The sequence below is a fragment of the Peromyscus californicus genome, unplaced genomic scaffold (genome assembly GCF_007827085.1).
Source record: "Peromyscus californicus insignis strain IS unplaced genomic scaffold, ASM782708v3 Scaffold_8__1_contigs__length_139910024, whole genome shotgun sequence".
Lineage (NCBI taxonomy): Eukaryota > Metazoa > Chordata > Mammalia > Rodentia > Cricetidae > Peromyscus > Peromyscus californicus.
Genome location: NW_026294606.1, coordinates 134,787,706 through 134,815,571, shown reverse-complemented (window position 1 = coordinate 134,815,571; position 27,866 = coordinate 134,787,706). Strand labels below are relative to the sequence as shown.

At 43.7% G+C, this 27,866-nt stretch overlaps 1 protein-coding gene across 2 annotated transcripts in view; it reads left to right on the top strand.

Annotated features, from left to right (window-relative positions):
- Positions 1–4,338: 4,338 nt before the first annotated feature.
- The window catches only part of LOC128103809 (protein arginine N-methyltransferase 9), a 34,790-nt gene continuing 11,262 nt past the window's right edge, over positions 4,339–27,866 (top strand). The window contains exons 1-8 of one of the 2 annotated variants that reach the window (XM_052728454.1): positions 4,339–4,739; positions 9,878–10,026; positions 13,639–13,875; positions 15,652–15,819; positions 18,615–18,717; positions 21,032–21,138; positions 22,815–23,007; positions 26,180–26,363. In XM_052728454.1, coding sequence (XP_052584414.1) covers positions 4,551–4,739; positions 9,878–10,026; positions 13,639–13,875; positions 15,652–15,819; positions 18,615–18,717; positions 21,032–21,138; positions 22,815–23,007; positions 26,180–26,363 — 1,330 coding nt within the window. In that variant the 5' untranslated portion in view covers positions 4,339–4,550. Of the gene's footprint in view, positions 4,740–9,877; positions 10,027–13,638; positions 13,876–15,651; positions 15,820–17,297; positions 17,405–18,614; positions 18,718–21,031; positions 21,139–22,814; positions 23,008–26,179; positions 26,364–27,866 lie in introns of those variants that run through there. The other variant, XM_052728455.1, reaches the window with a different exon arrangement.

Genomic DNA, 27,866 nt, shown 5'->3' with positions numbered 1-27,866 from the left:
GCTTCTCTATCTCTCTCTTTTAAAAGATTTCATTAATTTTTTTTAGATTTATTTATTTGTGTGTTTTATGTATAGGAGTGCTCTATTTGGATGTATGCCTGCATGACAGCAGAGACTATCAGATCCTGCAATAGATAGTTGTCGGCTACCATGTGGTTGCTAGGAATCAAACTCAGGTCCTCAGGAAGAGCAGCCAGTGAGTGCTCTTAACCACTGAGCCATCTCTCCAGCCCAAAAGATTAAGTTTTTATTTTTGTTTATTTTTTTTATTTTTTATTTTATTTTTTTTTTGGTTTTTTCGAGACAGGGTTTCTCTGTGTAGCTTTGTGCCTTTCCTGGAACTCACTTGGTAGCCCAGGCTGGCCTCGAACTCACAGAGATCTGCTTGGCTCTGCCTCCCGAGTGCTGGGATTAAAGGCATGCGTCGCCGCCGCCCGGCTATTATTTTTAATTATATGTATTATGAATTATGTTCTTGGAGGCGGAGCCAGATCCCCCAGAACCAGAGTTACAGGAGTCTGTAAAACCATCTGACGTGGATGCTGGAAACTGAACTTGTCTGTTGGAAGAGCAGTACATTCTCTAAACCACTGAACCATAGCTCCAGCCCCACCCTCCAACTCTTACCAACACTGACTTGATGAAGATGTAACTGGCACACTTTGCTGGGCATATTAGGAATTCTACAGTAGAGAACAGGCACTGGACCATTCATTTCCCGCAGCAATTTTAGATCTCTATGGTCTGTCCTTTCCCTCCTGTTACTGTCAAGGAATCATGTCCCTTCTCAGTTTCATTCATGTACTGTTGTTGGTTGTTTTTACTCTTTTTTTCTCTTTGGGGGGTGCCCACCACCTAGCTCCCAAATAAATACACGGGGGGATTATTCTTTCTTATGAATGCCAGGCCTTAGCTTGGCTTATTTCTAGGCAGCTTTTCTTAACTTAAATTAACCCATCTACCCTTTGCCTCTGGCCTTTTACCTTTCTCTGTTTCTATATATCTTTTCTTTCCTTCTGATTCCATGTCTGGCTGTGTGGCTGTGTGACCGGCCCCTTCTTTTTCTCATTCCTTGATCTTTTCACTTCCCAGATTTCTCCTCCTATTTATTCTCTCTGCCTGGCAGCCCCACCTATCCTTTCTCCTGCCTAGCTATTGGCCATTCAACACTTTAATAGACCAATCAGGTGTTTTAGACAGGCAAAGTAACATAGTTTCACAGAATTAGACAAATGCAACATAAAAGAATGCAACACATCTTTGCATCATTAAACAAATATTCCACAAGATACATATGTAACACATCTTCAACTAATAGTATAGAACAATGTAGTCTAGTTGTTTTAGGTACTTGGGTCAGGCCAAGACACTGAGCAGATGAAAAACCAGACCAAAAGAAAACTTGCCCTGTGGAAGGGAAAGCATGCCCATAGTAGAAGATAACTTGCAAAATGAAACAATTCAGGTGAAGGAGAAACTCATGTGGTGATCCAAATGATCTTCCCTGTATTAGTTAATTTTCTTGTTGCTATGGCGATACCTGACAACAAGTATCTTACAGGAAGAAGGTTTTATTTCTGCTCACAGTTTTAGGGAACACAACCCTCCATAGCCAGGAAGGCCTGTGGCAAGAACCAGAGGCAGCTGATCTCACTGAATTGTCAAGAAGGGAGAGGTGGGCTAGCCTATTAAACCCTAAGGGTGGACTTCAGTGACCCATCTTCTTGGAGAGCGCCACCAGCTAGGGACTAAGTGTCAAACAAACACCAGTCTCTGTCTTAGTTTCTTTTCCTGTTGGCTGTGATTGTTAATCCCACGGATTGAGAATAAGCCTACTACCACAGTTTAAAGACAAATTTGAAGCAAACTTTAATTAAATACTGGTCAAGTGGCCAGGTTCATACCCCTGTCCCGGGAAATGACCCAGAATCACAGTTTGCAACGGTTTAAGAAGGAAAATCCATAATTCATTGCACTTCCCATCAGGTCTAATCAGGGATAAGAATACATCCTGACATACCTCCAGCCTGTGAACCTCCCGCCCACATGTGATCAAGCACACCCAGTGCAGATGGGTCAGATAAACTTGTTTAGGGGAATGAAAACATGTGGCTTGTTGTCTCCCATAAACAAGTCTCCAGCATTTCAGGAACTATCTGTCCTTGGCTAGGGGCTTGCATATCAGAGGCATTTTTTTATTTTTATTTCTTTGGTTTTTCGAGACAGGGTTTCTCTGTGTAGCTTTGCGCCTTTCCTGGAACTCGCTCTGGAGACCAGGCTGGCCTCAAACTCACAGAGATCCGCCTGCCTCTGCCTCCCGAGTGCTGGGATTAAAGGGGTGTGCCACCACCGCCTGGCCAAGAGGCCTTTTTGTGTCATGGATCTCTGAGGTATAGTAATTAAAATGTAACTTTGGCTGTCAGATGATAAAAGGCTCCGACAAAGGAATTTAAGAGAGAAAGAAATGCAGGGAAGCCAGGGCACCAGCAGCACGCAGTAGCTGGTCATATCATTGTCACATTCAGGAAGCAGGGAGTGGTGAATGCACACTGTGGCTCAGATTCCTGTCTCCACTTACACAGTCCAGATTCTCAGCCAGTCAACGGTGTTACCCACAGCGGGTAAGTCTCCCTACCTCAATTAAAGCAGTCAAGATAATCACCCACAGATATGACCAGAGGCGAGTCTGCCAGGTGATTCTAGATTCTGTTAGGTTGAAAATTAACACTAACCAGCGTATCTCCAATCCAAGTCTCTGGAAAGAAGGAATGAGATATCTCTCTCTCTCTCTACTAAGCCACAGCCTATCACCTCTGACTTTTATACCATGCAAATGACATCATACATATTTAGTTAGATGTTTACAGTTATTACAGGTATAATATGCTGTGGGATGTTCTGTATGGCAAATGTGTTGCTCTGATTGGTCAATAGATAAATCACTGATTGGCCAGTGGCTAGGCAGGAAGGATAGGCGGGACAAGGAGGAGAATAAAGCTGGGAAGTGGAAGGCTGAGTCAGAGAGACACTGCCAGCCGCCACGATGAGAAACAGCATGTGAAGATGCCGGTGAGCCACGAGCCACGTGGCAAGGTATAGATTTATAGAGATGGATTAATTTGAGCTGTAGTAACAGTTAGCAAAAAGCCTGCCACAGTTTGTAACCAATATAAGTCTCTGTGTTTACTTGGTTGGATCTGAGCAGCTGTGGGACTGGCAGGTGAGAGAGATTTGTCCTGACTGTGGGCCAGGCAGGAAAACTCTAGCTACAATAATAACTTTTTAAAAAAAGTTTAGATGATTTCTAAATGGTTTCTAGATAATGGTAACATGAATTACATTAACTATGTATGTCTAAGTAAAATGCTTTTATAGATTATTTCATTGTATAGTTAGAGCAACCTTATGACTTAAGCCAGAAGAGAGCTTTATTGGGTCTTTCTGAATGTCTTAAGGAGGGTTACTAGATGAACAAGAAGGGGAAAAGCATGGACTGGAACTAGACCATTCCTCCAAGTCTATCGATCTTTGTGTTTTACTCAGTCGTATTAGGTGTAGAGGCCTTCCTCTGTGTTTCCATCTTCTTAGAGAAATATTCTATAGTTAAGTCCTACATTCTTAGGGTGCACATAGGTAGGTGCTTAAAACAGTGGGGCAGAGAATGTCACAAGAGAAAGCAGAAAGTCACACAAAGGTTGACTTTAGGAGAACCAGAGAATTTTAGTTTGTTGTCCAAAATGCTCTATCCTCCATTTCCTGTCAGCCACTTGACACACTACCAATCTCTTGAAAATGAGGACAAAAACAGCGTATGCTATCAATTCCTATATATCGTTTAAAGCTTTTGGGTTAATATCTTAGAGGCCACATGTGACCCAAGTCTTCTATATGAATGAAACAGGTCATCAGGAAACTCGGATTCGGCTACATCCATCCCACGAACTTGGGCGACCTTGAAGCAGTTCTCAGAGACTGCCTTTTTCTTCTTTATGGAGTGTAATCCAAAGTGTCGTCTCACGGGGTTTTGTGAGAATACTAAACGCTAAGAGGGCACACCGTGACCAACTTTAAGGTGCTTTTATTTCGTTTTGCAATATTGAGACTGGCGCCCTGAGCTCCGAGCATCGCACACGCCCGAGGCAAGCAGGGTCTGGCGCAGCAGCCGCCGCCGCCGCAGCAGCAGCAGCAGCAGCGGCACACTCTAGGAGGTGGGAGAGAGGACGAACCCTTCAGTTTCAGCCCGCCCCATCAACCTGACCGCAAGGCCAAGACTCTCACAGCTTACGGTCTCCAGGGCGCTGGGGTGGGGTGGGGGTGGGGCTTCCCCCAGAGAGCGCGCCGGCGTGGCGTCATCACTGCGCGCCGCCTCGCGTTGCGTGCGCAGCTCCGCCCGAGCCTGAGAAGGCGGAGCTCCCTCCTGTGTAGGGCTGAGCGCGCTTTCCTCCTGCGCCTCCTGTGACTGCCTTGGGTCCCAGGGAAGTGAGACGTCGAGAGTCTCTTTTCCCGGAGGAGGGCGTCTTCCTCGAGGGCTTCCGAGCGGAGACTCAGCCATGCCGAACTCGAGGCCCAGACCCCGCCGCGGCGCCGGGGGTGGCGCAGGGGCGGCCGGCCGGGACCGGCTGGTGGCGCGGTCCTTGCAGAGCGCTGAGCACTGTCTGGGCGCCCAGGACTTCGGCACTGCCTATGCCCATTACCTGCTGGTGCTCAGCCTGGCGCCGGAGCTCAAAGACGACGTGAAGGTGAGGCCTTCCTTCCCGGAGTGCCTGTCAAACCCTGCGATCTTAACAGTGACAACAGGGTGGTGTGTGTGTGTGTGTGTGTGTGTGTGTGTGTGTGTGTGTGTGTGTGTGTGTGTCAGAGACAGAGAAACTTCAAGCATCTGACTACTATGGGAGTCGATTCCCTCCTGGGCTGTCCTGCAGCCAGGTTTTAGTAACAAGTCAAAAGTCGTCTCACATCTGTTTCAGAATTTCTGCCTCACTTAAGGCTCCAAAGGCTCTTTAAATGCTAATAAGACTGGATAGTCCTTTCTCTCTTCCAGTATCTAATCTAGTTAGCCCTGCCTTGGAGGCTTTGTATTATCCTGTGTAGAAGGAATACTGTTCGTCCTGGAGTTGGATAAATTGTGCAATCCTAAAGGACTCTTTATTTGAAGATCCATCTTATGTGCAACAGTTACCCTGTTGAACTACTGTACATTTTCATGTATTAGAATGTCAGTGTCAAAAAGCAATGTAATTGCACATTCAGTTTAAGCTGTGGACGATCTTGCTTTGTTTAGCCCAGAATTTCTCAACCTGACACTGTTGACATTTTGCACAAGACAGTCCTGTGTCTTCCTTCATGTTTAGCAGCATGGTCTGTCCTCTGCCCACTAGATGTCAGTAGCATTAGGCTTTTGTAATTCACAGACATTTCAGGACCTGTTGGTTTACCTCAGAATATGATAGCATTCTGGGTAGTTTGCTCCTGTGTATAGACAGCAGTAGAATCAACACATTTTTTTCTTTGTGCAGTTCTAGCTGCTGCTTCTGTGAATGAACAAGATAAATAGTGGATGCTGAAAGTACACATAAAATTTGGCTGTGAGTGTAGATCATTGAAGGAGTGCTTGTGTTGGTAAAATTCTTATCCAGGGGAAGACATAAGCCATATCTGCCCTTCTCCCTAAGATCCCAACAACAAACCGAGGTCTCTGGGGAACCAGTGAGTTCATTGGACTTACTTACAGAGCATAGATGAGGGGTTACTTATTGGACGTGGGTGCTCCCCTCACAAAAGGCTACACTGGAAAGCCTTTACCCAGCAGGGATGATAGCCTTCTCATAGCTCATTGCTGGACTCCCCGCCACCTTCCACTGTCTTCCTTGGTTTATACACTCTATACCAGAGGTTCTCAACCTGTGGGTTGTGGTCCCTTTGGGGTTCGAATGACCCCTTCATAGGGGTCACAGATCAGATATCTGCATATCAGATAATTTACATTATGATTCATAGCAATAGCAAAAGTAGTTATGAAGTAGCAACAAAAATAATTGTATGGTTGGGGTCACCACAGCATGAGGCCCTGTATTAAAGGGTTGCAGCACTAGGAAAGTTGAGAACTATAGCTCTAGACTCTACTTGAAGCCATGCAGTTAGAGCAGCGTCGCATACAACAGGTGGTATGAACCGCAGGATACTCAGTGAGGGTCTCATGACCCAGCCCGCCTTTCTAGGAGAGATGTAAACAGTCAACAAGTCCGTCTGGTATGATCTTTGCAAGCGGACACAGCTAAACTCTCCTCGAAGATGGCAGCTGTTTGGCTTGGAGGATAGGCCTGTACAACAGCTTGCCATGAATGGCCCTGAGTGTGATGCTCTGGGTTGCACTCCCAGCACAGAAAAAAATAAATGTAAAATTTGACTGTATGGCTGGAGACATAGCTCAGTTGGTGGATTTGTGCTCAGCACGTGTGAGGTCTAAACCTAGTGCAGCAGCACACATCTGTAATCCCAGCACTTGGGAGGTAGAGGCAGGAGAATCAGAAGTTCCAGGTTAGCTTCAACTACATGAATGAGTTTGAGGTTGTGTGTGACCTATCCTCATTTTCTATTAAAAACAAACTGGTGATGGCCAACACTCAGTAGGACTCAGTAACTGGCTTGTTTTATATGAAACGAAGTTTGTATTTCTCCAGCAATGGCGTAAGAGTGAAAGTAAATTACAAAAATAGAGAAAGGTAAAAGCCGAGAGGCAAAAGGCAGACAAGTTAATTTAAAGTTAAGAAAAGCTGGAAAGAAGCAAGCCAAGCTAAAGCCAGGCATTCATAATTAAGAATAAACCTCCATATGTGATTTATTTGGGAGCTGGGTGGCAGGCCCCCAAATGGACAAAGAGTAAGAAAACAAATAACATTAAACCACTTACGTTTTAAAAATTTTAAATTTAATATATATATGAGTATTTGCCTGTATATATGTAGATGTGCCACATGTGTGCAGTAAAAGGGACCGATATCGGCTCAGGACACCCCAAGACCAAGTTCTCAGTGCTAAGGAGATTTATTTGCCCCAGAGGGACAAAGGGTGGGGAACAAGAGACAAAGACAGGAGACAGAGGACAGGGAGAGGGGAGGGGACAGGGAGAGGGAGGGAATTTATCCCAAGGGGAACATAGGACTGCCTCTGGATAGAGAGGAGACAGACGTGGCCCAGAGGCAAAAGGTGGTTTATAAAGGTAAAGGGGAGACCCTGTGTTAGGATGAGGTGTTTAGTTTTAATTGGGCATGTTCATTAGGTGAGCCAAAGGGGACTTTTGATGCTGAACTTCAATACTTTGATAGCTGGACCTTGATAGTCAGCCTCAGGAGGAGGAAGTGGCCAAATAAGGGAACAGACCTTGGTGACTAGTTTCAGGAATGTGATCTAACAGTTTTTAGCAAGGCAGAGGGAACGGGGAGAAGGGCAAGGCCTGCCAGAGCCATGCCTGCTATGCTCAGGCTGGCTAGAGTCTCTTCATGCAGGTGTCTGAGGAGACCAGAAGAGCACATTGGATTCCTTGGAACTGGAGTTATAGCCAGTTGTGAGCTACTATCTGGGTGCTGGGGAACTGATCCTGGGTCTTCTGCAAGAGTAGCAAGTACTCTTCTTTTTTTTTTTCTTTTCCTTTTTGAGACAAGGTTTCTCTGTGTAGCTTTGGCTGTCCTTGAACTTGCTTTGTAGACCGGGCTGACCTTGAACTGAGAGATCTGCCTGCCTCTGCCTCCCCAGTGAGTGCTGGGATTAAAGGTGTGCACCACCACCACCCAGCACAGCAAGTGCTCTTAACTACTGAACCATTTCTGGAGCTCCTTAGCTGTTTTATTTATTTACTTATTTTTGTTGTTACCAGGGACTAAACCCAGGGCCTTAAGCATCCTAGGAAAGAGTACTCAACCACTGAGCAATCTGTTAACCTAGAGAACTCTTGGTCCATTCATATTTCTAGATATCTAGAATATGTATCATATATATATAATAGAATCTCCTTCATTATCCTTGTCTTCCTAGTAAAGTTGTAGTTCAGTTTTGGATTAACTCTTAGGTGTAAAGTTTATTATCTTGAGAAGTGGAATGTCTGGGCCTGCCTTCTTTGCATAGTGTAATATCATGGAAAACAGATGCAGGAAGAGGAGACTGAGCTCGGTTGCAGTGAGAGGCAATTGCTGCACTCCACCAACTGACCAAGGGTCAGGCTAGGCTGTCGCAGTAGAGATTGTCCGGAAGTGGCAGATTAAAGATAGTGGAGTTAGGATGTTTTGTGATAAAACTTGGGGGACACAACGTATGTCTACTTGCCCCAGATAGGGATCCCATGACAGACCAAAATATGGATACCATTAAAGTCCAACTTAGTGAACCATTGAGTTTATTGGGGTTACTTACAGGGACAGAAATAACTTAAAGACAGCTGTGTCATCCAAGCCCATCCCACCGTGGATGACAACTCACAAAGCTGGAAACTAGAACACTCTGCACAACCTGTTGGCAGCCCACCAGACTCGAGAGCATCCTTTCCAAGTGACTCTGCTCTAAACCTGCTGGTTTCTGCTTGTTCCAGGCAGTTGGTGTGATCTCAAGAGTCTCCTTATAAGGAGACTTATAAGGCTTGTCTGAGTGACGCTCAGCACTATTATTGTTTATAATCATAACAATATTATGTAATTTTGTCATATTGGGGCGTAGTAAACCTGGTCCGTTTCAGGGACTTCCTGAAGCTATCTTGAGTTGTTTATCTTCTGGTTTTTTTTTTTTTTTTTTTTTTGGGTTTTTCGAGACAGGGTTTCTCTGTAGTTTTGCGCCTTTCCTGGAACTCACTTTGTAGACCAGGCTGGCCTCGAACTCACAGAGATCCGCCTGCCTCTGCCTCCCGAGTGCTGGGATTAAAGGCGTGCACCACCACCGCCCGGCTATCTTCTGTTTTTAAAGGAGCTTTTCTGCAGGATGGAATGTTTTAGTCTCAGAGGAAACTTATACAACAGGGTAGCAGTAAATAGTGACTTCGTGGTTTGAGACTGAATGATATCTTTATAGCCTGTGAAGGGAATGTGGTGGGGCAGTTGAGAACATTTTGAACTTTTTAAAGATTGTTAAATTTCTGCCTACAGGATTCTGTGAGGATAGCAGCAAAATTCACGTTCATCATTGAGTATTAGTTCTAGTTCTTTGCTCATTGATTGATGAGATGACTGGAGATCCAGTGCCTGACTGGTAGAGACAGCCAGAGTCTGAGGGCCAGAAAACAAGGTCTTGAGTAGACATATACATGTTGCATCATTAACACATATGCGACAGTGCACTGTACACTAGGGCTGAGTAAGAGGGCCAGGGACACTCCTGATGCACAGCTACTGCAAATCACAGACAGGAGAGAGGCAGCTAAGAGCAGATGTTTACAGAAAGATCATACTGCCTACATACTTGCTTACAGTTCAGAAGTGCAGTCCACGGTCATCATGGTGGGGAGCCTGGCAGCATGCATGGCACTGGAGCAGTAACTTAGAGCTACATCCTGATCTGCAAGAAGGGAGGGAAGGAAGGGGTGTGGGAGAGACAGACAGACAGACAGACACTGGTCTGGACTTGGGCTTTTGAAACCTCAAAGCCCACCCGCAGTGACATGCTTCTCCAACAAGGCCACACCTCCTAATCCTCAAACAAGTGCCATTTGTTGGGGACTGAGCATTCAAATATATGAGCCTATGGGGCCGTTCTTATTCAAACAGTCTTTCTAAAAATTAGCAATTTCAGGTCATCATTCATTTCTGCTATAGTTCCATTTGCTGGACTCTTCAGCTGGAGTTGTGTGTTCTTCATTCTTGTTTACTAATTTGTACTTTTTTTCTTGTTTGTAAAGGAAACTTTTCAGTATACACTGTTCAAGTGGGCTGAAGAGCTTGATGCACTCAGTCGAATACAAGACTTACTTGGTTGCTATGAGCAGGCCTTGGAACTATTTCCTGATGATGAAGTGATTTGCAATAGTATGGGAGAGCATCTCTTCAGGTTTGTAGTGACTTAACTATTACTTGTTGAAGATTACTCTTTATCAGTCCAAAGCAAGTATAAATTATGCATTAACTTACTTTGGTTTGAGATGGAGTCTTACCACCAGCTCAGTCTGGGCTGGAATTTGTGGGCTTACGTGATGTCTCAGCCAGATACTACATGTACACACCACTATGCCTGTAGATAGGATAATTTAAATAGGGAAAGTTTATTGTACATAATTAACCATAACAGGATCGGAGGAGTGAGTGATTAGTTAGTAATAAGGAGAACTCAAAAGAATATAGGAATAGTAAAGATGGTATGTAATCTGGCAATTTAAAATTAGGTTTATTTTGTGTGTGCACATGTGGGTATGTGTGCATTTGTACATGTGTGTGGGTAATGTCCCATGATTTGCATGTGGATGTCAGAGGACAACTTTTGGGAGTTGGTTCTCTCCTTCCACCATGTAGGCCTTGGGGACTGAACTAAGGTGTTCAGGCTTAGTGGCAGGAACCCTTACCTGCTGAGCCATCTTGCAGGGCCATGGCAGTTTTACAGTATATTATTCAAGAGTCATACCCCTGGGACTGAGGAACTGTCGAAGGGAGAGGTTTCTTTACTGGACTCAGATCCAGTCCTTGTTTGAAAAGGCACAGCTGTGGTTCACAGGATGCCTTGCCAGAAAACTGGTGCATCTGTTCTTTAGAACTCGCTAGAATTTTTCCTTTTGGGGTGCCAGAGAAAGCCTAATGGGGAAGTATAAATTTGGAGCGTACTGTTAATGAAACTCTGCTGGGTGGAGTCCTAGGTAAGCTGCCATCACTGCTGCTGGCGCCATGCCCTGGGATGCTGTTGCCTCCCATGCACACAGGGAGCCCTGAGCACAGGGAACCAGAACACTTCCCTTCTGCGGTGTCTCCTGCACCTTGTACTGACTGGTGGCTGTTAAAGGCCAGATACGCTTTCACATTGCAGGCGAAGTGGGTGCATTTGGTAGTAAGTCAGGAACTGGTTGTCTTTAGTTAGTTTGATTGGAAAGCAACACTAGCAGAAGGAAAGGGAATACAGGGCAAGTCGGAAAGAATCCAAGAGCAGTCTTCTTCGGTTCCTTTCTGAAGTCACAGTGTACATTCCCACCTCCGCAGTGAGTCACGTGCTTGCAGGCTGGGGAGCTCTAGTACATAGGATTGTTTTTTTATTTTTATTTTTTTTATGGGAGATAACAAGCCGAATGCCGTTATTGAAGGAAGAGGAGGTCTTAAATACAGGCTTACAGCACAATGGGAGAACCCCGGAGGGCAGAAGTTCGCTACAGATGTTTTATAATCTTGCATCTAAGCTGTTAACGCCCATAATGCGGGATACACAGACAAAGAACTTCCCTTAAGCATTCAGGAGGGTGGAACCCAGCAGGGAATTAGCATAGGGAGGATGTCAAGGTCAAGGTCAGCAAGCAAGGCAAAAGTTACCCAAAACGGGGGCCAGGGTCCTACAGGTCCCCCTTTTACTAAAAAATGAGCTTCTGACTTAGGTTGCATGGGATGTCAGCAGGTCACCTTACCCATCATGGAGATGCCTGCCCAGGCTACACAGGCGCTCTGTCTTAGGTTGGTGAGCGCCCCCCAGGTATTACCGGTCTCTGAATACTCATTATCATACAGGCTCAATTGTGTGTGAGCTGCAGAGTTAACTGCTGCCAAAGATCTCAAAGTGGCGCTGGGCTTGCAATCTGGTACACAGGGTTTTTATTGGAGGTTGCATACTTAGTCTCCACCTCCCTGTGGTGCATACCCAGACTCTAGACTCCCAGACTAAAAGCCATATGCAGCATAAGTCACATTGCTTATATAAACATTGAGGCACATTGGATCCCTCATTATCAGTTAAAACAATGAAAACTCTCATCAGTCTAAGTACCCACGTGACAGTCAAAGGTCAGCCTTGGAAGTAGTTTCTCAAAGGGCACCCATCAGGCCTGCCGTGTGAACTCTGTGCAAACCAGCACACCATACACATTCCTGAGAAATTACAGGACTACAATGAAAAGTTAGCATTGCGTGTGAATTTGGAAGTTGTAAAGTAATGGGGGAAAGAGCATGGTTCTGCCAAATTGGCAAGTTGCAATTTCAGATTTAAGAATTTAATAAATGAATCTCATTTTATATTCCTTCTAGATGTTCTCATGCATTTCTGTACCATTGTCTTCTCTCAGGTCATTGATGTTAGTAATGAGCTGAGAAGTGCCTTAGTGCCCACAGAATTTCTCTTATATACCTAGAGTCTGTTAGCGGGTGATAATTATTTTAGTTAGATTTTCTATTGCTGTGAAGAGACACCATGACAAAGTCAGCTCTTATAAGAAAGCATTTAGTTGGGGCTGGCTTACAACAGGTTCAGTCCCCTGTCATCATGGTGGGACATGGCAGTGTACAGGCAGACATGGCGGTGCTGGAGCTGAGAGTCCTACATCTTGATCGGCAGGCAAGAGGAAGTGAACTGAGACACTGGGCATGGCTTAAGCATATATGAGACCTTAAGTCCACTGCCACAGTGACACTCTTCCTCCAACAAGGCCACACCTACTCTAACAAAGCCACACCTCCTAAGAGTGCCACTCCCTGTGAACTTACGGGGGCCAGTTACATTCAGACCAGCACAATAATCAACCTAGTAGTTTTGTCTCCTACTCCCAAGGGCTGTGCAGGGCCAGGGCTCTGGAGAAGGGAGTGTGTACAATCTCTGCGGTTCTGATAAAGTAAATGAATTCAGCAGTAGTCTTCCTTGTTACACATCTTGGTTCAGCATGGTGAGGCTTGTTCACATTAATACCATGTGTTTTCTTCTGTGATGTGTTGTTCTGTGCAGTCTCAGAATATAAACAAGATACCTCTCCCTTCGGGGTAACAAAGAAGTAACGTATACTGACCTTAAGTATTTTAATTTTAAAACATGAGTGCCTACAATCTAACCAGCATCTCCCTTTTGTTACTTGTCCCATTTGTCTTAGCCATGCCTAGAATGATAGTCACGATGAAGCTTCTCTAGAATGGATGGTGACTAACGGTGCTTGGGAAGAACCGAGTGAGAATTCTACTTGTTCTGCTCTGTTGAATGTGTGCTCCGTCAATTCCTGATTCGTGCCAGCTGTGTAGAGAATTTGATAGTAGTAGAAATCCATGTCTGCTCAAGTGAGAGCTCATAGGGTGAACAAAGTAGAGACCAGTTTGGATGCTGCTGAAGTCCGATGGGATGTGAGAAGTGTCTAGTCATGGGCAGTGCAGTCAGCCTATGATTAACTGTTTTAAACAGTGATGAGGAGGTTTTCACCACAGTTTGAGAAGCAGCATTCAGATGACTTAATAGTATTTCCCCTTTGTCTTTTATTTTTCATCTGCTCATACTCAATTCAGAACAAGTTAATGCCTTTGATGCCCCATTTCCACACACAGGCCCTCTGAGATGCCTAGGTAGAGATTCATAAAAGAAGTCAGGAGAATGCCATACTCACAGAAGGAGAAAGTTTTGCCTGGAGGTAGACTGCTCTAGGATCTGGGGTAGTGAGTGAACAGAGGCACTGTAATTGGCCACGTAGAGGTGAATGTATTCTTTCATATCTTCCCCTAGAATGGGCTTTCGAGATGAGGCAGCTGGGTATTTTCATAAAGCGGTGAAGCTCAACCCTGATTTCAGTGATGCAAAGGAGAACTTTTACCGTGTTGCAAACTGGTTGGTGGAGCGCTGGCACTTCATCATGCTTAATGACGCCAAGAGGAACAGGGTTTATAATGCAGCCATCCAGAAGGCCGTGTGCTTGGGCTCCAAAAGTGTTCTGGATATTGGCACAGGAACTGGAATACTGAGGTTTGTTGTAATTATTCTTTCTTTATTATATTTACATGACAGAACAGTTTTGTTAGAGAGCAAAACTGTAACATTGGTATATAAAAATGGCAATTGTTTTTTCATAATTGTTAGAGTTATTCATGTAACTATTCTTTTTTATTTTTTGAGACAGGGTTTCTCTGTGTAACAGTCCTGGCTGTCCTGGAACTAACTTTGTAGACCAGGCTGGCCTCCAACTCACAGAGATATCCCTGTCTCTGCCTCCTGAGTGCTGGGATTAAAGGCACATGCCACCACTGCCCAGCTTGATGCAACTATTAGTATTGTACTTTTTATTATGATTTTACTTATCAAAAGTTCAAGAAAACTAAGAAAAACTTGGGGTTATTGAAATTCTGAATAACAAATTTTAGAGTATTTTTTTATATTAACATTTTGGTGGAATCTAGAAAGCCTTTGAGCAAACTTCTTGCCAGTTGTGTCTTAATTGTGTGGATGCTGAGCTGGGTGTGGTAGTACATGCCTTTAATCCCAGAACTTGGGAGGTAGAGGCAGGAGGATTTCTGTGACTTTGAGGCCAGCTTGGTCTACACAGTGAGTTGCAAGACAGCCAATGCAATGTAGAGAGACCCTGTCTCAAAAAAGCAAAAAGCAAAACAAAACAAAATGTGTGGATGTCATTTTTTATTGAATGGTTTTTTTTTTTTTTTTTGGTTTTTCGAGACAGGGTTTCTCTGTGTAGCTTTGCGCCTTTCCTGGAACTCACTTGGTAGTCCAGGCTGGCCTCGAACTCGCAGAGATCCGCCTGGCTCTGCCTCCCGAGTGCTGGGATTAAAGGCGTGCGCCACCACCGCCTGGCTGAATGGTTTGTTTTTAAACAAGTATGCTAGTTCATTCTTTTTATTTATTATTATGATGATGCTTATTACTATTTTTCTTTTTTTGAGACAGGGTTTCTCTTTGTATTCCTGGCTGTCCTTGAACTCCCTCTGTAGACCAGGCTGGCCTTGAACTCACACAGATCTGCCAGCATCTGCCTCCTGAGTGCTGAAATTAAAGACGTGCACCGCCATGCCCAGCTTCATTTATTATTATTATTTTTTAATCTTGATTTTTTTTTTTTTTAGACCTCTTTGAGATAGTGTCTCACTATGTATCTTTGGCTGTCCTAGAACTTGCTATGTAGCTGACCTTGAACTCACAGAGATTCACCTGCCTCTGCCTCCTGGGTGCTGGGATTAAAGATATGCTCCACAGGGGGCTGGAGATGGCTCAGAGGTTAAGAGCACTGGCTGCTCTTCCAATGGTCCTGCGTTCAATTCCCAACAACCACATGGTGGCTCACAACCATCTATAATGAGATTTGGTGCCCTCTTCTGGCATAGAGGCAAATATGCAGGCAGAACACTGTATACATGATAAATAAATAAGTCTTTTAAAGAAAGATGTGCTCCATCACCGCCTGGCCTAATTAGATTATTATTAATCTGTATGTACGTGTGGTGTATTTTGTGTGTACATGTGCATGTGCAAGCCTGTGCACCACAGTGTGCATGTGCAAGCCAGAAGTGAACTCTTAGGAGTCAGTTTTCTCCTTCCACTGTGGTCTCAGGGATTGAACTTGAGTTGTCAGACTTGAGTGGCAGATGCTTTACCCGTTGAGCCGTCTTGCTGGCCCTAATCTTTAATGCAGAAGAGATGATGGTTGTATTGAGGAAGGGAAGGAAGACCTTGTGTTTGGAGTCCTAACTGTAGATGTTGGAAGTATTCACGGTGGGTTTTCTTCTCTTGCAGCATGTTTGCTAGACAAGCTGGTGCGCACTCCGTGTACGCCTGTGAATTGTCCAGGACCATGTATGAGCTCGCCTGTGACGTCGTGGCGGCAAACAAGATGGAGACTGGGATTCAGCTCCTCCACATGAAGTCACTTGATATAGAGATTCCAAAACACATTCCTGAAAGGTGTGTTTATAACTCATCAAAACATTAAGATGCATTTCCAGCTTCTTATGTTAAAAAAAAATTAACATCCTCGTTTTGTGGTACTGTTATCAGCCAGTTTAATAAGATACAGGATTTTATAATAACATACTTTTTAAAAAGTATCTAAAGAACTCAAGAAAAATTGATACTGAGGAAGTTAGCAAAAACCCTTCTTTAACACATCACATAAACTCATGCTTTTTTGTCCATAAAGGTGGATAGACTTCCTGTAGGTCAGCAGTGTTAAGTAACTGTTTAAAGTGTAAACAGTTCACACTGAACAGACATCCCATTTTCATCACTATCCTTGATTAAAATGAGAGTTGAGAAGTGCCAGTTGACAGAGTGTTTCCTGTGGCCTTCAGATACTGTATGTGCAGTCTGAGAAGCCTTATGTTTTCATCTGCATCTCACTGTGGGCAGGAGAGCAATGGAAGATTAGAACTAGAAGGGATTTGAACGTCATCTGTCCCATCATTTTAAAGCTTCCCTTTTTAAAAAAATTTTTCAAGACAGGGTTTCTCTGTGAAACAGTCCTGGCTGTCCTAGAACTCACTCATTAGACCAGGCTGGCCTTGAACTCACAGTCACAGAGATCCACCGCCCGGCTGAACTTTCCCTTTCATAACATAACACTTGTGATGTAACTGCCCGTGCTGTCTGTCTTTTGGCTTACTTAAATGTAGTCTACATGTAAAGAAGTTTTTGGTACTCTATTGTTATTTGAACTCTGATTTTTAAGACGACTTCTAGTTTTAGTAATGTGTGCATGGTACTTACACTTGTCAGTGGTCTTTGTTAGAGAAGTGTATCAGATTGTCAATGCAGGTGTATACTCATTTTAGACAAAACAGAAACGTTGTCCTAAGTTGTCTTAGGAGCCCAAGGTCACAGAATTTAAACAACAGGCGCATAATTTTTCAGGTAGGTTTCCTCCTGGCTGTAGTTGGCCACCTGTTCTTTGTGTCCTCGTGTGACCTTTCCTGTGTGTGACTTAATGCAAGTGTTGGTTCTTTCAGTAGGACACCAGTCCTGCTGGACTAGGACCTCATGTTGGTGACTTCATTTAACCTTAATTGCCTCCTAAGGGCTCTGTCTCCAGGTATACGATTAGGGCTTCCACATAAGATTTGGACTGGCATGAAGCTGAGGTTACTGTAATCCGTATTTTCCTCACAGAGTGCTTTTGAGGCAGGTGAAATAGATATTTCAATTCAGACTCTTACTTGTTCACTTTGACAATAAGCAGATTTCTGGACTAAGTTGTAGGACTAGACGATTTGAGGTACTTTTCATATTCTAAGTGTATGCGGTTATAAATATTGAATGTTTTCTGTCTGTAGGTATAGTTGGGTCTAGGTACTGTGGAGGATACCCAAGTCATCCCTACCTCTCAGAAGCCTCCACATCTGGAGAGGAGCATAAGGGCCATTTATGACATTTTTGTACATCTTTAGATACAGAAGTGAACGGTGCCGGCAGTGAAAGCTAGAGAAGTTCAGAGAAGGGGAGACCTTCTTTCTGAGAAAGAATGAATGACTGAGGAAAGGAGCGGACCTCTGGGGTAGGTTTGTGAAGACTGGAGAAGGGGTAGGAGAGGCGCAGTCAGATACGTGTAATGTGGACGGTCAAGATGGAATTTTGGGAGGGAAGGTGCTTGTCAGCATTAAATGTTATTTGCATATCAAATCATGACTGGCAAGGTGGCTCACTGGGTAAAGACATTTGTTGCCAAGCCTCATGACCTGAGTTCAGTCCCTCAAATACACAAGGTAGAAGGAGAGAACCATCTCAGACATCCACACGTGCATTATGGTACACCTGTACCCACAGAAATAGTGTGTACATGTATTCACACACAAGGTAGAAGGAGAGAACCATCTCAGACATTCACACGTGCATTACGGTACACCCGTACCCACAGAAATAGTGTGTACACATATTCACACACAAGGTAGAAGGAGAGAACCATCTCAGACATTCACACGTGCATTACGGTACACCCGTACCCACAGAAAGAGTGTGTACATGTATTCACACACAAAACAAACATGTTTTTTTTTTTTTAAAAAAAAGACAGCTCAAAAAGAAAATTCATTCCTGGTGGGGTGGTGCATGCCTTTAATCCCAGTACTTGGGAGGCAGAGGCAGGAGGATCTCTGAGTTTGAGGCCATGTTGGTCTACAGTGTGAGTTCCAGGACAGCCAGGGATACGCAGAGAAACCCTGTCTCCAGAAAACAAAAACAAAACAAAAATTCATTTTGAGAAGGGTCATTGATGGTAGAGAATCTGGATGTATTCCCTCCCTGATTTGCTTTTGCTTTTTTAGTGCAGGGTTTCAAGTAACCCAGGCTAGCTTCAAACCCACGACATAGTCAAAGATTACCTTTAACTTCTGCCTGATCCTTTTGTCTCCACATCCCAAGTTCTGGCTGGGAGAAAAACATTTGTCTGGAGTGTTAGAAGCTCAGTGTTTGATGTTAAGGAAGGGACTAGTAAAGATGTGGGTACCAGTTACTCTTAAGGACTTAGGCAGTGAATGAGAGTCTGAGAAGGCAACCCCTTTATACCTAGAGCAAGGAAAGGGAGCTGATGTAGAAGAGAGGAGCCCAAGGGACACCAGGATTCGGGGGAAGATACTAAAATAAAATGTATCAGAAAAGTTTACATAGGGATTTTCTATAACATGTTTGCCTTTTTCTCTTGTCTTGATAGCTTTATATAAATAGCATGTCATTTTACTTACATGTATCTTTAAAACATCATTCTATAGAGTGTCCCTAGTTGTAACAGAAACTGTGGATGCAGGTGTGTTTGGAGAAGGAATTGTGGAGAGTTTAATTCATGCATGGGAGCATTTACTTCTGCAACCAAAGGTAAGCTATGTGAAAACACTCAATTTTCAAAAATCTGATTAAGAATTTATTATTTCAAGAGGCCCAAGAATGTTCGCAAGACTGGAAATATATCAGAGTATGTCTGTGTACCTGAAAAGAAACCAGAGAAAGCATTCAACAGCAGTGTAACACAGTACGCACTGTGTATACCAGTGAAGTACAGCAGTGTAATACAGTGCGCACCGTGTATACCAGTGAGGTACAGCAGTGTAACACAGTTCGCACCGCATGCACCAGTGAGGTACAGCGGTGTAACACAGTGCGCACCGCGTGTACCAGTGAGGTTTACAGATAAGAGTTCAATGAGAAGGGAGTCGTATGAATGAAGTTATTTGTGGAGGGACTGACTAAAATTCTTGAGTGTAGTTGTTGGAGAGGGAAGTACTTTGAATCTTACAGTGTTAATGCTTGGAATTTTGGCAAATCTCTAGAAAAGAGGGTAGTAATACTAGCTCGGTAATATTTTAAGGTACTCAGTGAGTTAAGGCTACTAGACAGAACACTGAACTCCTCTGCTATAGCCCATGTGCCGTATGTATAGTACAGTTCATTCACTGTATACATTGGCTGTATCAGGGGACTTGAATAAAATCCACTGTTTATAGAAGATGATATGTATTTAACATGGAACAGCAGTTTATTTTTCAAATAGATAATGACCTTGATGTTTTTCTTTTTTCTTGAACTTGGTGCCTCACACATGGCCAGTGTTCTCTATTGCTGAGCTCTATGTCATCTGCTTTTTTTTCTCCTGTTTTTTGAATATGTATTTACTTTTCTGTTTGAATGTTTTGCCAGTGTGTGCCTGTCGAGTGTGTGTGTGCCTATTGAGTGTGTGTGCCTGTGGAGTGTGTGTGCCTTTTGAGTGTGTGTGTGTGTGCTGTGGGATGGTCTGTATGTCAAATGTGTTGCTGATTGGTCAATAAATAAATCACTGATTGGTCAGTGGCCAGGCAGGAAGTATAGGCGGGACAAGGAGGAGAATAAAGCTGGGAAGTGGAAGGCTGAGTGAGAGAGACACTGCCAGCCGCCATGATGAGAAACAGCATGTAAAGATGCCGGTAAGCCACGAGCCATGTGGCAAGGTATAGATTAATGGATATGGATTAATTTAAGCTAAGAAGAGTTAGCAAGAAGCCTGCCACGGCCATACAGTTTGTAACCAACATAAGTCTCTGTGTTTACTTGGTCGGGTCTGAGTGGCTGTGGGACTGGCAGGTGAGAGAGTTTGTCCTGACTGTGGGCCAGGCAGGAAAACATTAGCAACATGTGTGCCTGTGGAGTGTGTGCACCTATTGAGTGTGTGTGTGTGCCTGTCGAGTGTGTGTGCACCTATTGAGTGTGTGTGTACCTGTGGGAATTGTGTGTGCCTGTTGAGTGTGTGTGTGTGCCTGATGAGTGTGTGTGTGCCTGTGGGATGTGTGTGTGTGCCTGTTGAGTGTGTGTGTGCCTGTGGGATGTGTGCACACCTGTTGAGTGTGTGTGTGCCTATGGGATGTGTGTGTGCCTGTTGAGTGTGTGTGTACCTGTGCAATGTGTGTGTGCCTGTTGAGTGTGTGTGTGCCTGTTGAGTGTGTGTGCCTGTGGGATGTGTGTGTGTGCCTGTTACATGTGTGCAGTGCTTGTGGAGGTCAGAAGGCATTGCATCCTGTGGGCCTGGAGCTAGAGATGGTTGTGAGCTGCTTGTGCTGGGAATTGAACCTCGGTCCTCTGCAAAAGCATCCAGTGCTCTTAACCTCTGAGTCATCTCTCCAGTCCCTCCATTTTTGTTTTTGTTTTGTTTTCAAGACAGAATTTTTCTATGGAGCCTGGCAGTCCTGGAGCTCTACCTATAGACCAGGCTGGCCTTGATTGCAGAGATCTGCCTGCCTCTGCCTCCCTAGTGCTCGGATTAAAGACATGTGCCACGATCACTGGGCTCTTTTTTTTTTTCATTAAATTGTATCCTGAACTGATACAGTTTTACACCTCTCTACCTCTTTGTACTTGTATTCTAAACATTAAATAACATATGTATTTATATATACACACACAAAACAGTGAAAATACTTTTTAAAGGAAAAATTCCTTAGCCTGCACACACACGCACGCGCACACACACACACACACACACACACACACACACACACACACACGCACGCACACACGCACGCACGGACACACACACACACACACACGCACACAGTCTCTCTCTCTCTCTCTCTCTCTCTCTCTCTCTCTCTCTCTCTCTCTCTCTCTCTCTTTCTTTCTCTTATTTGTACATGGAATGATGTGACTTTTGTTATATTTTCAGACCAAAGGAGAAAATCGAAATTGTGGACAGTATGGAAAAGTTATCCCAGCAAGTGCTGTTATATTTGGGATGGCAGTAGAGTGTGCAGAGATCCGAAGACACCACAGGTGAGTGGCTAGAGGGACACTCTAAGCCGGGCAGTGGTGGTGCACGCCTTTAGTTCAGCACTGAGGGAGTGCGGGTGCTGGCAGAGGCAGGTGGATCTTTGATTTCGAGCCCAGGAACTTACAGAGCAAGTTCAGGACAGCCGGGGCTACACAGAGAAACCCTGACTCAGAAAGCCTCCCTCCAAACCCCCCCCCCCCAAAAAAAACCCCAAAACTACTACTTCAAGACTTAGTGCGTGTTTATGTTTAGTCTTACTTATTTTAAGAAGAACTCCAGGATTAAACCCAGCTCGCTCGCCCTTCCTTCTTTCCTTCCTTTCTTCCTTCCTTCCTTCCTTCCTTCCTTCCTTCTTTTCTTTTTTTTTGGTTTTTTTGAGACAGGGTTTCTCTGTGTAGCTTTGCGCCTTTTCCTATAACTCGCTTTGGAGACTACGCTGGCCTCGAACTCACAGAGATCCGCCTGCCTCTGCCTCCCAAGTGCTGGGATTAAAGGCGTGCGTCACCACTGCCCGGCCCAGCTTTTTCTAAATGGAAATTGTTTTCATACAGCTCACTGTCGTTTAACTGTGTGAGAAGTTTGTATAGAAAAATACTAAGTTCAGATTGATTTCAATTGAAGGATTCAAGTAAGGATTTCCAGTGTGAAGATAAATTTTAGTATTGGTTTTCTTAGTAAGTTCATTAATGCAGTGATTGGGCAGAATGGAATTTTAAATTATTCAAAGATGTCTCCTTCTTGTGGAAAGGTAACATAAAGATATTTTAGGTAGTGTTGATGAATAAAGGAAAGAAATAAAAATCACCCTGAACTGATTAGCAGTCCATAGCTACTGTTCATCTTTGCTGTGAATTGTTCATTAATCTTTGTTCATGTTACAGGGCAATAGTAAAAATGGTTAGAGGTTGGTAGGCACAAGGATACCAGACAGACAGACAGACAGACCCCAGCTACCAAGTTGTTTGAAGGGGGATGTACTGGTTGACTGTCAACTCTATGTCTATAAATGCCTCGGTGTGTCAATTTAATTCATTAAAGAATACCAATAGATACAGTCATGTGAGACAGTGTCCTCAGTCACCCTGGCTGTTGACTGCTCCTATTGTGGGGGTGTGGCATGTAGTGTGGTTTTGATTTCATTGCTTTGGTGATCACTGATGCTCTTATGTTGTTTGGTTGTCCTCTTGGGTGAAGTTTCGGTGTTTGTTCATTTTTGTTTGTCTTCTGTTAACCTGCTGGAATTCAGGTGTACATTTGAATATGAATCGTTGGTTGACTATGTGTTCTAAATATTTTCCTTTTTAAAGTTTTTCAGTCTTTATTTATGCATGTGTGTTTGTGTGACTGTCTGCCATGTGTATGTGGTGTCTGTAGGACACAAGAGTGTGTTACATCCCCTGGGTCTGGGGTTACAGGTGGTGTGTGCTGGGAGTCAGACTGGGAGTCAGGACCTCTGCAAGAACAGCAGCCGTCTCTCCGTCCTACAAAGCTGTTCATTTTAATACAGGCTTCGTCATTTGTTCCTCATGTGATTGTGTGTGTTTATAACTGAAGAGATCTGCGGCTTTGCGGGCTTACTTCACTTTTATATTTATATTTTCTCAACTGTTAGATAATGATTGTGATAATTAAAAAAACAACCCATCTTTTACCTCTCCTTTTCTTACACTCTTACCAGGGTGGGCACTACGGACATTGCTGGTGTCCATTTGCCAGCAAATGTGAAATTTCAGAGCCCAGCCTACTCTGCTGTAGATAGTGGAGAAGCAGTTGAACCATATACAACTGAGAAGATGAGTCGGATCCCTGGAGGGTATTTGCCTCTGACAGAGTGCTTTGAAATTATGAAAGTGGATTTCAACAGTCTTCAGGTAAAACAAATCAAGAAGTTAATTCTTTGTCTCTTCTCCACCCCCCATCCCAGACATGGTTTCTCTGTTTAGCAGTCCTGGCTGACCTGGAACTCACTTTGTAGATTAGGCTGGCCTGGAAATCATAGACATCCGCCTGCCTCTGTGGTGTGCTACCATGCCCGGCCCTTAATTCTTACTTTCAAGAATTTTAAGAATTTCCTAAATTGTTTCATGTAATGTATGAAGTCTTACCTTTTTTTTCCCTTCGAAGTGTTACTTTTTGTTTTGTTTTGTTTTATTTTATTTTTTTAAATTTTTTTCAAAACATGCTTTCTCTGTGCAGACCTGTCCTGGAACTCCTGCTGTAGACCAGGCTGGCCTCGAACTCAGAGATCCACCTGCCTCTGCCTCCGCCTCCTGAGTGGGTGCTGGGTTAAGGGTGTACGCCATCACCAGTACTGCCCAGCTGTGTCTTACTGTTTGAATGTACATGAAGTTCTACTTAAGAAGAAATGATTAGCAGCAAGTTAAAATTCCCGTTTGAAAAATTCTTTTTAAATGCATGGGAAAAGCTCTCTAGAGTTTGTTGAGAGTCTGCTGTGCTGTGTGCTTTACATGAACATTCACTGTGACCGTAGAAGTAAGATAATGTGTGCTCTTTAGATGAAACTGCTTGCAGTAATAAATTCTGCCATGTTATTATGTATGTAAGTGCAGAGGCAAAAGTTCCAGCCTAGATCATTATTTTTCTCTTTGTCATGGTATTTTCTCAAATAAATGGTTTTCCTTAAAATGAGCAATAATCTAAACCCAATAATCTAAATTTCAAATTAAAGTTGTTAGGGCAGTGTTTCTCAACCTGTGGGTCACGACCCTTTGGAGAGGTGTTGAACGACCCTCTCACAGGGGTCACCTAAGACCATCGGAAAACACAGATATTTACATTACGATTCATAACAGTAGCAAAATTACAGTTAAGATGTAGCAACGAAAACAATTTTATGGATGGGAGTCCACCACAACGTAAGGAACTGTATTAAAGGGTTGCCGCATTAGTAAGGTTGAGAACCATTGTGTTAGGGTAATGGCATATCCCATTTCACCAAGAGCTGAAGGACTCCTGAGACAGAGACATTTACGTCTTTTGTTTTGGGGATGCTAGGGATTGGACCTAGAACCTGGCGTATGCTAGACAAGCCTCTGTACTGCCGAGCTACACTTCCTGCTCGGGGTTTGCCTTTTAAAGCCAGAACAGGCCTGAGGAAGGCCGCCAGGTAGACCGACCTAGTTTGTGTGTGCGTGTGTTGGGGATGATAGGAAGATGTGTGTAAAGTGTCCGAAGAGAACTGTAAAATACATCCCTTCCTACGGTCTTGAAGAAAGAATGGCGTTCATGACATGTGTTCTAGGTTGCGCCTTTGTGAGGTGGGGTGGCAGAAGACTGAAGGAAGGGTGCTTCAGCATGAATTTTGAAAATGGAGTCGAAGCTTCCCCTTTAATTCCCCTTTTCTCGAGGGTGGTGTGCAGCTGTTTTAAGTTTGGTTTTGCGACGTTGAGAGTCCTGTGTTCTAAGGTTTTTTCTAACCAGACACAGTGGTCCAGGGAGTAGTGGGAGTGTGGCTGTTATGTACCCCACAGCTGTTCTTTTACTTACTTTAATAGTTTTTATTTGATTTTTTTCCTTACACACACAAACCTGTGAAGGTTTTAGCTTTAAAAACAGTGTCTGTGTCTTTAACACTTTGAAGGAGGACAGAACAGAAATGCAAAGGCCCCAGTGTCACCTTCTGAAATGGTGTCTCTTCCTGTATCGCTTGTTTGAAGTGTGTGTTCCGGGTTTGCTCTTCTCTCCATATGTGTGCGTGTGCTCGTGAATACTTTTCCCGAATAAAATGACCCCGTTCTTTGCTGCATGTTTTTGTCTTCCGGCACTACATCACTGGTGTGTTTTCGTCAGTAGTGTGTGTGTGTGTCTGCTGTATGTTTAGCAGATGTGTGATAGTCTGTGATTCCCTAACTGGGCAGGGCGAGACTGGTGGTGATATATTGTGAACCCTAATAAAATTGACTGAGGATCAGAGGACAGAACAAGCCACTAGATTAAACATAGAGAGCCAGGCAATGGTGGCACACACCTTTAATTCTAGCACTCGTGTAGGACGAATTGCTAAACTGTCTTATTAATAAAAAATCTGAAGCCAGATATTGGGGTAAAAACCTGGGAGATCAGAGGAATAGGAAAAGCCACAGACAATCTCACCTCACTGACACCTCAGCCTCCAAAGAGACCTACTTCCTGTATACCCATGCCTATATGCCTTTCTGCTCTGCCATCTCATTTCCTCTCTCCACCCAGCTATATCACTTCCTCTTCCTGCCCAGCTCTGTCACTTCCTGTCTGTCTGTACAGACCTCTAAACCTTTATGGTAAGTGCTGGGATTAAAGGTATGTACCACCAAGCCTGGCTCTGTTCCCAGTGTGACCTTGAACTCACAGAGATCCAGATGGATCTCTGCCTCCTGAGTGATAGGATTAAAGGTGTGTGTGCTACCATTGACTGACCTCTATGTTTACTGTAGTGGCTGACTTTTTCCTCTGATCCTCAGATAAACTTTATTAGGGTGCACAATATATTGGGGACACAATACATCAAAACACACTCAGGAGGCAGAGATCCATCTGAATCTCTGTGAGTTCAAAGCCACCCTGAACTACATGACATTGACTCAGTCTAGGAGAGAAACAGAACCAGGCAGTGATGGCACACACCTTTAATCCCAGTACTGGGAAGCACACACAGCCTTTAATGGGTGGGCGGAGAAAGGTATATAAGGCGTGAGGAGACAGGAACTAAAGGCTTTTTGGCTGGAGTTCTTTCAGCTGAGGACGCAGAGGCAAACAGTCAGAGGATTTATGGAATTATCGAGGTAAGGTTGGCTGTGGCTTGCTCTGCTTCTCTGATCTTTCAGCTTTCACCCCAATATCTGGCTCAAGGTTTTTTGTTTTAAGAACATTTAAGATTCAAACAAGAAAGACTGTGAACTTTGAGAATCGGTTTCAGGTATGACATTGAGGGAAATACATATTCGATTTATAAAACCTTCTCATTCTTTTTTATCATTTGAATTTTTTGGCTCCTTACTAATTTCCTAAACTCTGTTCTCTTACCCATTTTACATTACTGTTCAGGAATTAAAGGGTCTTGCAGCTAAAGAGCCGCATCCTCTCAGCATTCCTGCTGTTAAAGAAGGCCTGCTGGATGCTGTTATGGTTTGGTTTGTTCTCCAGCTGGATGATGAGCACAGTCTGTCCACAAGTCCTGGTGAGGAGACCTGTTGGGAACAGGCTGTTTATCCAGTACAGGCCCTTGCAGGTAAGTATTATCTCATTAAAAAAATTGGGGGGCTGGAGAGATGGCTCAGTGGTTAAGAGCACTGGCTGTTCTTTCAGAGGACCCGAGTTCAATTCCTGGCACCCACATGGCAGCTCAGAACTGTCTATACCCATAGTCCCATGGGATCAGAAAGCCTCTTCTGATGTGCAGACATACATGCAGACAAAATATCCATATATATTTTTAAAAAATGCATAAATAAATCTTAAAAAAAATTTTAAACCAAACCCCTCCCCACCAAAAACCAATTAAACAAAATTTGTTGCTTTAATCTAAGTAATTGAGTCACTGACCAAAGAGAAATAAAGAATCCTTTGCAGATGAAATTTTCAACAAAAGAATATTACTTAAATATTTCAGAATTATAAATGTCTTTGCTCAAAAGTAAATATAAGTAACTAATACATAGTTAAGAAGAGAGACTAAAGCCAGCTGTGGTGGTACATGCCATTAATCACAGGACTGGAAGGCCTCAGAGGCAAGCAGACCTCTGGGAATTCACGGCCTGTCTGGTCTATATAGCAATGTCTAGGCCAACCTTGGCTACACACTGAGACCCAGTCTCAAAAAATAATAAGAGAGAGTCAATCATTACCCGGAAAGTGGGAGAGGGCCTGAGAGTTCCTGGAGGTGGGGTTGAGAGTGCATATGATCAAGAAGTGTTGTTTATGTGTATGAAATTGTCCAAGAGTAAATAAAAGATATTCTGTTAAAACACAAAAATAATGTGTACAGAGTCACACACCTTTAATCACAGCACTCTGGAGCCAGTTCAGAGCCAGCCAGGTTTACATAGTGAGGCCCTGTCTCTAAAGAAATAAATTAAAATTTAAAAATTCCTCTGTTGCATGCTCCTTAGCTGTAACTCTCATTAATCATCTCATAGTTTTAAGTATTAGTTGTCAGTAGATGAAAGAAACTTTACTTTAAAAAACAAACAAACAAACCAGAAACGAATCACGTCACGAATTTGCCTGTCGACCTTGCTTAGAAACCATGATAATTAACGTTTGAATTTTATTATAAGTGTTTCTCAAGTGAGTGCTGCTGCTGCTTCTCCTCCTCCTCCTTCTTCCTCTTCCTCTTCTTCTCTTCCTCTTCTTCTCCTTCTCCTCCTCCTCCTTCACCTCCTTCTCCTTCTCCTCCTTCTTCCTCTTCTTCTTCCTCCTCTTCTTCCTCTTCCTCTTCTTCTTCCTCCTCCTCCCCTTTCCCCTCGTCCTTTCTTCTTCTTCCTCCCAAAAGGGGTTAGGAAAGTATTAAGTGAGGGAGTACTTAACTCCTGGTAACATTTGTAGAGCTATTAAGTGAGGGAGTACTTAACTCATAGAGAACCCGATGACATTTATAGAGCCCAAGTCATAAGAATGTATGTTGTAGGCTGGAGAGAGGCTCAGTGGATAAAGGTGCTTGCCGCCAGTCCTGATGACCTGAGTTTGATTTCTGGAACCCACACAGTGGGAGAGAGAGCTGACTCCCCCAGGT